General features: G+C 42.4%; 1 protein-coding gene across 3 annotated transcripts in view; it reads left to right on the forward strand.

Moving 5' to 3' along the window:
- The window catches only part of OTUD7A (OTU deubiquitinase 7A), a 217,214-nt gene that overhangs the window by 166,650 nt on the left and 38,798 nt on the right, over positions 1 to 11,766 (forward strand). For all 3 annotated transcript variants that reach the window (XM_019533429.1, XM_019533428.1, XM_019533430.1), the window contains exon 9: positions 5,695 to 5,822. In XM_019533429.1, the coding sequence (XP_019388974.1) occupies positions 5,695 to 5,822 (128 nt within the window). The remainder of the gene's footprint in view (positions 1 to 5,694; positions 5,823 to 11,766) is intronic.

An 11,766-nucleotide genomic window follows, 5' to 3' on the forward strand; every position in this document is an offset into this window, starting at 1 on the left:
GAGGGCTTAATAGCAGCCTTCAGCTACCTGAAGGGGGTGACTCCGAAGAGGATGGAGTTAGACTGTTGTAAGTGGTGGCAGATGACAGAACAAGGAGTAATGGTCTCAAGTTGCCTCAAGGGAAATTTAGGTTCAATATTGGGGAAAAACGTATCATGAGCAGGGTAGTAAAGCACTGGAACAGGTTATCCAGAGAGGTTGTGGAAACTCTATCCTAGAAGGATTTTAAGACTCAACTTGACAAAGACTTGGCTGGGATGATCTAGTTATGGATGGTTCTGTTTCGAGTAGGGTGGGGTGGACAAGATGGCCTCTTTAGGTAACTTCCAACCCTAATTTTTGGTGGTTCTATGAGAATGTATTGATCATAGCATAAAGCTCCTCACTTTATAATTTCTGTGGCACAGAGGGAGCTAAGTGGGGGAAGTGAAGAAGCAGTCACAGAAAAAGACATGGATGGTGCATTGTAAGAGTCATCCACTTGGAATTATCCATGCATTTTCTTTGACATACGATTTTTGCAGCTAGTTCCTCATGCACTGTATTGAAATTTGTATCCCAAAAAGTTGCACTTCACCTTTTAAGAGTGAAGAAAGAAGTGTTTAAAGTAGAGCTGAATACATGAAAACAGAAGAGGGGTTGCATAGTTTTTAGGGAGTGGAAGAGACTTTACAGATCGTTGGGTCCAGCCCCACTGCACTTGGGCAGGAAAGATCACTTGAGATAATGTTATAGAGGAATTGATTTTACACTGAGATTTTGTTGTTGTTGTTGCTGCTGTAATTCAAGTCCTTCAACATATGGCCAAGTGCCAGAAAGTTTTCATTGTGCATAAGAGTAAGATAGGAATAAAATGCCCTAATTTGGTAAAGTCCTTAGGCTGTGCTGACATCCTTGATTGGTCATGCATCTTACTCATGGAATCTGTGCATTGAATTTTTTCTTAATAGCAATCGGGTAACTGGTAGAGGTGCACCAATACATCAGTCCATATTGTATCAGCACTGATAAAAGGAAAATTGATGTCGGCAATTTTTGACTGATTTGGCTGATAATGTCGCAGATAAATGCCACATGCATGTGCACAGCCACAGCATGCATGTGGCTAGCCTGGCAGCTTGAAGAGTAGCATCCATCTGGTAAGTCTGATGGGGCAGAGGGGAGGGAAGGGTTATGGGGTGCAAATCGAGGTCCCCACAGTGAGGGAAGGATTGCGGCAGGGGCAGGCACTATCCAGCCAGAGTGGGACAGGGTGTGGGACAGAGCTGCAGGGAATAGGAGGAAGTGGAGGTGACTCCTGCCACTGCGTACACCCCTGGGGGAGGCATAGCGGGGGTGTGCCTCCTGGATCTGTGTGTGAGATGAAGCCAGGCTGCTGCTGTGGGCTGGGGGTGGTGCTGAGCTGTTCCTGGCAAGGGGGGTTAAGCTGGATCTGTGCTGGGCAATGCTGGCACTAGAGTGGGAGCTATGGGAGAGCTATAGTGAATTCTGGGGTAGCTGTTGCCCCCCTCCCAGTGCTGCCACCTGCCCCAAATGCAGCCCCAACCCAAACTCCAACCAAGAAGAGCCAGGCACTGCCCAGCCCCAGTCTGCAATGGGCAGCTTACCCTCGCCCCACACACAGATCTGGGGGGCAGATGTCCCCATGCCTCCCCTAAGAGTGTACTCAGTGGCAGGAGCCACTACCCTCCCACTTCGTGCAGCTCTGTCCCATACCCTGTCCCGCCCTGGCTGAGCAGCACCTGCCCCATTCCCTCCCTCACCATGGGGGCTTCTGTCTACCACCCCATGTCCCTCCCCTCTCTGCCCCTTCCCCAAAACAGACTTACCAGATGGATGGTACTCTCCAAGTGGCCAGGCTTCATGTCAGCAATCAGATCAATATCAGCTGATGTGGCTTGTTAATAATTGGCCATCAGTATCAACCCAAAAAATCTTTATCAATGCACCCATAGTAGCTGGGTGTAATTTCTCTCTATCCCCCTCCCTCCTGTCCCTTAGTATTTTATCCCTTCTGCTTTCACTCCTGCTGACTTCTCTTCCCATTACCCTGCCAGACATAATGCAAAGCAACCTTCAGAAGACCTAATGACATAAGGTCAGGAGGAAGTATAGAACAATAAAAGCATTAGAAAAATGGCTGAGAAAATGAAAACTTAAAATTACATAAAATAAACCATTTTGCACTGGGGGTAGAATTGCCACAAGATAAGTTCAGCCAAGTGTAAAAAAGGGCTTAATGCTCGCTCAGTCAGTTTGTGGAACCAAAAATATAATAGGCTCATTCTCACAGACTAAAATATGGTGTTTGACAAATGAGAGGGTTTTTTTGGCTCTGTTTGCAAAAGATGCTGATCACGTGCAATTTTGACTTCTGCAATTAAGGGTTTGGTCCAAGGCTCAGTGAATTCAGTGGGAGGTTTTCCATAGGCTGCAGTGGAATTTTTGATCAAGTGCTCATCTCCTGGGAAAGCAGGAGATCTCTGGCATTTTAGCACACTGTTAAAGCTTTAAGAAACAATGGCACCTGTTCTCCAAATCGTTAAATTCATGTCCTTGCTTTGCCATCCTATATTCTGGGGCTGCTGGGCACAGAACATTCTCTTATAATAAAGGGCTTAGTCTTGTCTGTCTGTCCGTAACACTTCTGATCAAGTGTGCATGTGCTGCCGCCAAAATAGGCTTACCATACATCTGGGTTTCCCCAGATGTATCCCCACTCTTTTTAAACCCTATGATCTCTGTCCAGGCAGGTTGTCTGGGATTTCCCTTTGCTCTGCTGGTGGGAGCAGGGGGAGTGTGACTGCAGGTAGCAGGAAGCACACATGGACCAGCTTGCAACTGCGGAGGTGCACAAACCCACGTGGTGCTCCCTGCTGCCTGTGGTCACCCTTCCCCTGCTCCCACCCCTAGTGCAAAGGAGAAATGCAGACATTTGGTCCGAAGAGGGGGGGAGAGGAGGGTTGCCTGTTCTCCAGGGGTGGAAAGGGGCTGGGGGGCTAGGAGGGCAGCAGGGAACTCTGTGGATGACCCGCAGCACAGGGGCCGGTGCCTGTGCTCCAGGGGCTGAGCAACCACAAGAGGCTGTGGAGGGGCATGGACGTGGGGAGGAAGGAGGGAGAGAGGAAGGGGGCCGTGGCCAGGCTGTCTGGTGCGGTGTGGCAGCCTCATCCCAAGGCAGGGGCTGCCACAAGCCTCCCCTCCTCTTCCGTCAGCGTTCACTGGGGTCAGACATGTTCCGCTGCTACCCGCACGAATCGAAGACCCGGCTCTCTGGCCCAGTGAGTATGGGACAGCTGGGGCCTCTCCAGCAGGGCTGGAGGGACAGGGGACTGCTAGTCAGGAGTGTGGGGCACCGGGCTAGGGGCAAGGGACTATGGGTTGGGAGTATGGGGGGTACTGGCAGTGCCAGGGGGCTCTGGGTCAGGAGTGAGGGGCACCAGCAGGGATGGGGGGGGTGGGAGGCTGCGGGTCAGGAGTGATGGGCACCATCAGGGCTCAGGGGGGCAGGGTACTGCAGTTTGGTGAGTAAGGGACGCTGGCAGGGCTGGGGTCAGTGTGTTGGGAGTCACAGGCAGCAGTAGGGCTTGCAGGGCTATGGCTTGGCAGTGAGGGACAACAGAATGGGCAGGGGCGGGGCAGACCATATAAACACTCCTTTGAAATCTATCATTCATAATGGGCATTGGCTAGTTTTTCAAGATTTGCATCTTGTATACTTCGCACCATTCTTTTCAGTAAAGTTGTCTACATTTGTATAGGTGTGTGTGTGTGTGTGTGTGCATATATATGCACATATATGTATGTATATATGTAAGTTAATGTATGCAAAAAACAGGGTGTTTATGGAAATGCGTATGGTGGAGGGAATAAGATTAGTCCATTTTATGACACCATGAGCTCCTCTTTTTAAAAGTAATTTCACAGAGAATTTCTGAAATTGCTTTCCCAGGAATAACTGTGGCCCTCTGGATGTGGATGCTGGTTTTATCATCCCTGTTTATCATGTTATATTTTTCTTTGTGGCACTTGATACCTGTGGCCATAGATGAACAAATCCTATGTAAAGTCCTAAGGCACTGCCCTGGGGACTCTATACACTTGAATGAGCACTGACAAAATACACGTCTCACCTTGCATGCCCCAGCATTGCAGATGAGTTCCTTATCTTTGTATCTCTTTACTCCTCCTGGATAATATCAGTTAGACAATTCAGTCTGGCTTTTCAAGGCTATTTACATGTCAACCAGATTTATTTGTCCCTTTTAATGAACATCCGGTAGTTATGGCATTCTCCATCCTCTGTCATTGGGTACCTTTCAGACATCAGATTTTGAATAGAACAGAAACAGTCTGAAGATCACTCCAGATAGATAACTGATGCTATTCTAATTTGCTAACTACATCTTCTATGTACTTGTCTCTTCCAGATTCTTTTTGTAGGTAATTTAATCATTTTGGCTGCCTTTGAAGTCCAAGACTTGGGTCTAATCATGGATATAATTTGATCTACAGAATTAGCCTCTTATTTTGATGCAAAATGTCATATTGCTGAATGTGAAATATTACCAAATAACCTCTCTTTCTTGAGCAGTTCTAAATGTTAAAAGATCATCCTACACTTTCATTGTGTGGAGAATTTAATATAACTTTTTCCTAGTTCTTTCTGTTGTCTCCTGTCCTATCATGAATAGCACTTACTTGTCTTTGTTTTAAGCACTGTCTCATTATGGTGCTGGTTGAGCTTGGGGCTGTTTGGGGTACAGGCAGATGAACACCTTACCACGATGTAAGCTAGGGTGTGAACTTAGTGCATCAGTTGTTCTTCAGTAACTGCCTGTATGCATGCTCTTAACCCTACAATATGAGAGAAGTAGTGTGCCCAAATTTGCCTTTCACTTATCAGGGGGTCAGAGGCACCATGAGTTATGTTGTAGTATCTGACACACTCTAAGTTCACATCCTAGTGTACCTCATGGCAGGTTGTCTCTCTGTCTGTACCTTATACAGCCCCAAGCTCAACTGGCATCATAATGAGGTAGTGCTTAAGACAAAGACAAGGAAATGCTATTCAATATTTAATTTGTTTTGTGGCTTCTTAAGTTCCAAATATTTGGTTAAACAGAATTTTTAATGTTCAGAAGCAAAAATATTAATAACCAGATATAATAAGCCTTACTCCAATTGTTCTCATCTTTTTTTTTTTTAATGCATATTGATTAAAAGATTTAGAGGCACTTTGAGACTGAAATCCGCTCTCCACAAGGGAGGGATAACTTGGATGACACTGCCCGCTGCTTGCACTTCTTTGCCAATGTGCTTCAAACTTTATGGGGAAGGCTGGAGAGTACTTTATTCTCCAACTTGTGTTTATGTACAGGAGGGACAATTGTGGTTGTGGTTTTACAGACCTTTGCCTCATTCAGATACAAGTTTGACTGTATCTTGACCGGGAATTGCTAATCCATTGGATACAGATTAGGTTGTAAAGAGTATAGATCAGTTCTAACCTGGCCTGAATTTGAACCAGATTCTGCAAAGGCAGAGATTCTAGGTGTTGATAATAGTTTCCTTGAGGAATATAGACCTCTTCTTTCTCTCTCTGTCTTTGTCTATTCTAATAACTTTTTGGAAGGGTGGAATGTCTGCTTTTGTTTGCCTGACCAACTAAAGTCATTATGCTGTGCTTTCCAGAGTTGACAATTCAGAAGACCCTGTGTACGAGAGCTTAGAAGAGTTCCATGTTTTTGTCTTAGCCCATATCTTGAGAAGACCAATTGTTGTAGTAGCAGACACAATGCTAAGAGACTCGGGGGGAGAAGGTAAGTCTTTTATTCGCAATTTTTAGAACTAACTAAATCAACTCGGTTATCACAGACAGACAAAAGACACATTCAAACAGATCTTGGTATTTTATAAAGCATCTTCTGATGCTTCTGAAATGGAGAGCAGAATGGCAAGAGAATAATTTCATTTAGGGCAATGCAAAAAACGTATGTAGGACACTAGCTGACCAGATTACTAAGGGGCTTTGATACTCTGTTCCCCAAGACACTGAACATAACTGAAGTATCCAAGGAATTTTAGAACATAACAAATTTAATAAAAAATGTATGGCAGTCTTACATAATTATGACTAAAAAAATGAACTACATTTCAAAGACTTTTCCATTTGTGAAGCCCACAGCATTCCTTTGAGTTCCTGCATGTAACAAAACATATACAGCACTATGAATATTTGCCCTCTGTAAAAAACAAAAGGTATTAATATTTGAGACATCCACAATAAAGTTCATCAGGTAATAGGTTTTTGTCAGCAAAATACTAATCCTGCTGTACCCTCTTCTCCTCTCCCTACCAGCCCTCCATAATCATAATTGCACTATCAGCAGCTGCACTTCTTTTGTAATATGTTTTCCCCCCACAAATTGATTTCCTTATGAAATCTGAGCCACTATTTTATGTGCTCTACAGTTCTGTGGTGTGCTGTATAATTCTGTGACGTGCCCTGAGCAGGCATCACAAGTGGTGCGCTATGGCCAGAGAGTAACCATGCTCTGTGTGGCACTCACCCCGGCAGTTCCTGGATGGTTCCTCATGAGTTGTCCATTCCAGCCAGGCCTGGACCCATGCTCCATGTGGTGCCTGTGAGGGCTGTAAGTAGCGCATGTCCTAGAGTGGGTGTTACCAGCTGAGGCAGGTACCAACTGGAGCAGCCACCAGATCAGATATACTGGGGCGGGAGAAGGGAGGGGGTCCATGGGCCCAATTTGGCTCATGGACAGGCCCCAAGCCACTCATCCAGGCCAGGGGGCCAGACACCCCTGCTTAAAAGGGTCTTGCCCTGCATGGTTGAGAATCACTGCTCTACATGGACCAGCACTAAAGGAGGAGGATGCATATACATTATTAGTATGTTCAGAGATGTGGGTCAGAAAATTTTCCAGTGCTTTATTTTTCCGTGGGAAGTGTTCCATTTCTAAAAATTCAGTGTTTCATAAAAGTAATTAGTCACAATGAATGGATGCCAATATAATATTATGCAAGCTTGTCAGTTTCAAAGTTGTAATGAGTGTTTTTCAGGTGATTATCCCTAAAAGCATGTGAGATAATACATATATGTTTTAATTGATTTGTAAACAAGAGGGTAAATACACTCCTATAATCCAAACCAAAATCAAGTTATGAATTCACCTAATTGTCTGTGCAGGTCAAATCAAAACCAAATCTAAAATTCTTATTTCATCTCAGACTGCAAGTGAAATCAAAACCAAAACTAAAACTGTGATTAATTTTTGTTTCTCTTTCAGTTCAGCAAACACACAGAGCAGTGTCTCATTTATTTTCTTGAGTTGGGGAAGTTGGAAGTGTTTGCATAAGATCTGTTAGTTTTTAGTGCTTTTGGTTTGAAGTAGTCATAATAAAGCCTAATGAGAAAAAAACTAGTGTGGGGCATCATTAGAGTGAAGTTCAAGCCACTGAAGGAAGGAAGAAAGTTGCTAGATGTAAATATTGTGGGCAGGAGTATGCTAACAACACAACAAGAATGAAGAAACACATATAATAACATGTAGAAACAGTTCTGAAAGAGTACAAGCCATATACAGAAAGCTAACATAGCGAAGTGGTGGAACAACATCGTCTGAGAAAAGTCTACTTCAGGAATCCTATGTAAGTAAACAAATTAATATGTTAAACAACACACAGTATAGACTAGCATCTATATTGTTTTAAAACATTATACTTTTAAAAGTTGTTAATGCAACTCTGAACTATTATTTATTTATTTATTTATTTATTATTTAAATATTTGTATCTTGCTTTTCTGCTTGCAGTTATCACCCAAAGTGGCTTAGGCTTAACAATAATTTTTTTTAAATGACATAATAGATAAATAGTTAACTATTTCAACCCAGCAGAGTGAGCTTAATCCTCTGGCCAGTGGCAGAGGACAAACTATACTTCCCTTTAGCTCTGCAGTCCCAGGGCAACTGAGCAGCAAGTTGAGCAGCAGAGTGTTCTTTCTGGCAGGGCGGGGGGAAGCAAGCTCCCAGCCGCTTCTCCTTCTGGTGGATAAGGCCAGACTAGAATAGGCTAAAATAAAAATATTTTCCCCCTTTTGTTGCAGGAACTTGGTAGCTCAGGCAAATAGCAAAAATTGCGAAAAATGGAAAATGAAAATGTTGAGCTGCCAAGTCTGGGGGAAGAAGAAGCAGGATCCTCACTTTCAAGATCACTGTCACCAGATTTGCGATCCATCATGAGTAGCTGCTCAAGATAGTCAAGCTTTGTATCAAGCTTTGTGGACAAAATGTCAAAAGCAGATCAAGAAAAAGCAGATGCGACATAAGCTCGAGCTATATGTGCAAGTGCTACACCTTGTTCCATAACTGAAAATCAATACTGGAAGGAACATTACAAACTGATTCACCCATCGTATAAGTTGCCATCATGTTATCATTTATCCCATTCTCTCTTAGATAGAGAGTTTGACAGAATTCAAACAATGGTTATTCAAAGGATTCGTCAAGCAGAATCACCTACTCTGATGTTAGGTGGATGGACTGATATACCAGGAAATCCTTTATTGAACATAAAGTTAGCAACACCTGAACCAATATTCCTGAAAGCAATTTCTGCTAAATATTCTAGTTATACAGGTGAATACATAGCCAAATTACTGCATGAAGAGATTGAAAGTGCAAGCCCTTGTAACTGATAATGGAAGTAACATGAAAGCTGCATGGCAAATATTAAAGACTAAGTATCCTCATTTAGTAGTATTTGACTGTCTTGCTCATGGGTTGAATCTTCTGACAAAGGACACAGTAATTGTGAATACAATGAAGACAATGTTGGGAAAGTGCAAAGTGATTGTGTATTCAGCTATCATCATCTTGCTAATCAGACCTAGAAGAAACTACAGAAAAAGATGGAGAGGAAAGAAAGTGCACTTTTATTGCCAGGAGAAAATAGATGGGGCTTGTCTACAAAGTGTTTACATAGTTTGCTGTGCACAAAGAACTGTTCGCAGTGTGCCTCAATAGATGACACAGTATCCCAGATTATTCCTGCAAACATTCGGAAGCAGATTCTCAACAATGATGTGTTCTGGGTTCGAGTTCAAGGAGCATTCAGCTTGCTACTACCAGTTTCAGTGGCTATCAAGAAACTTGAAGGCCTTGCAAATATTCAAGAGATATTCAGACAACTGAATGACAATCTAATTGAGCTGTTGCCTTCTTCACCTCTATCCAAAAAAGAAATAGTAGTAAAACAAATGTTTACTAAGAGATGTGAGTTTTGCAGTTCATCTGGCAGCAAACATTTTGGATCCCCAATACAGAAGACAACATTTATCAGAAGAAGAATTATCTACTGCTCTTGATACAATTATGGAAGTAGCTAAGAATGTCCCCAACATCAATGAAATAGTTGTGATGACAGGCATTGCCGAGTACTGCGCAAAAGATAACCTTTGGAGCAAAGACATCATTTGGCAGGCAGCAGAGAATATGTCTCCTCGCACATGGTGGAAGGGATACTGTAACACCCGACTTGTCCAGGATTGCTCTAAGGTTCCTAAGCATTCCCCAGCACAGCTTCTTGTGAACAGAACTGGAAGGCCTTCTGTTCAATCGAGACAAAAAAGAGGAATAGGCTAACAAATGAATGCACTACTAAGCTTGTTTCTATTTCTCAAAATCTCTTGCTTTGGAGAATCAGAAGCACAATTACTGAAGAAGATGCAGTGCAATGATAAGTTGCTCTTGCCCATAGACTCACTGGTAAAATCATCCTTTAGTGAAAGAGAATGTGGTTCAAGTAGTTCTGAATCAGATTTGCCTCAGTCTGATTCTGAAATGGAACTAATAAGTAGTGCAAGTGCTTCTACCAATAGTGAGAGTGAAACTACAGGTGTCACAATGACCTCAGTAGAAGAGAGTTAAACTCTGTTGAAGTGGATGAGTGGACAACCATGGCATATCAAGCACAGTTCTTTGGGTGTGCTAAAATTAGTGTGTCAACAGTTTTCAGTGCCTTTGAGTTTTTTTCTTAAATTTAAACATAAGGGAAGTACATCTTATTGTGTATTGTCTTTACATTTTTACAAGTATTCCAATAAAAATAATTTCTTTCCACATAAAGCTCTCAATTTCTTTGAGTATAACGTTAAACCATGCTAAGTGTGCTGTATTTAATTTTTTTGTAATCAAATATTATAGTTCCAATACTTACGGCTATTGGGACATAAAATTAACATGGGGGTACTTTTTTAGTTTTGTTTACTAAATATAAGTCAAATAAACATGCTAAATTAGATCACACTCTGTTTAGGGCATTGGAAAATTTTCCAATTCAAAATTTTCCAGAAAACTCACATCTCTGAGTACATTCCACAGATATTTGCTAACACCAGAGGAAGTTTGATTCTATTCCAAGCTAAATGAAGTCTAGGGGATATAGAATCTGTTCAGCCCTGACACAAAGCCCACCCTTTGCTAAGGCCTTGGGTCAAAGAATGTAATCACTGAGCTGTTTAAAGAAAAGGTCCTCAAATTTTCTAATAAGGGCAAAATTATGTATTTTTTCCCCTAGCCTCATTCGTGGAAATATCTTCACAATTTTGATTCAAGCTTTAAAAAAAATCAACCTGAGTGAGGCAAAACCCTGCATAGTGCCATTTTCAGTCCAAATTGATGCTGTTATGCAATGTTGTAAGCAGTTGAAAATGGCATTTTATTACAAGAAGTGTCTGACAACATAATAGGTGGGGTCTTTAGCAGCCCCACCTCTGCTTTCCAGTGAATAATGCACCATTAAACACACCATTGTATAAAGCATTTTTCCCTGATCTACATTTTTTTTCAAATATTTTCTCACATTGTTACAATGCATAAAACCAAGGCAGATGTTGACTATAGAACTGACTGGAGCACACTTGAAACTAACACATTTAACGCATGCATAATACTTTCTTTTAAAGCCATGAAGTTGGTAACTGTTGTTAATTATCCTTATTTTCTAGTTACGGAAAGAATTCAGAGGCCAAAAGGGCCCCTGAAGCTTTATTTAGAATCCCCAAGTTTAGATATACCCTCAGACGTGGACAAGTTTTCTCTTCTCCTGGAGACATTATTAGTTGTAAGGTGAAAAAAGGGCATTTTATTTACTGCTTAATGGGGATTTTTTGAATGCTGTAGTTACAAAAACCTATGACATAACATTAGTTTTCTTATGCCAAAAAAGAAGCTCTGTAAAATAATGAGATTCCTCTACATTTTACTTAGTATGCTTACGTATTCAGGTATGTATTAGGCTTATGCGAAGCGGCTGGTATTCATTTCAGATTCAGATTCGGCTGATTTGGAGCACAGTGATTCGATTTGGTGATTTGAATCACTGTCCCAAATTGATTCGGTCAAATCTGATTCAGAGATTCATCGCCAAAATAGGCTCCATCCCCCACCTGTTCTCCCAGCCCCATCAATGGCTGTGCCCTCCTGGCCGCAGGCTCCCATCTCTTTAAAAACAAAAAACCCAGCACTCACCGGTTCTTTAAAAAAATTTTAAAAGCCCCCATTCACCGTTTCCTGCCAGGTGAGAGGGCGATCCCCAATGCTCCATGCTGTGTGGGGGGCTCTGCCATGAGCCCCCAGAAGCCCCCGATGGTGGCTGCAGGGGAGTACGGGGCTTTTTAAGAGCAGGGACCTGGGGCCGGGTGGGGCCTTTTTTTTTTTTTTTTTAAGAGCCAACATGGAGGGG

The sequence above is a fragment of the Crocodylus porosus genome, unplaced genomic scaffold (genome assembly GCF_001723895.1).
Source record: "Crocodylus porosus isolate Cpor-Errol unplaced genomic scaffold, CroPor_comp1, whole genome shotgun sequence".
Classification (NCBI taxonomy): Eukaryota; Metazoa; Chordata; order Crocodylia; family Crocodylidae; genus Crocodylus; species Crocodylus porosus.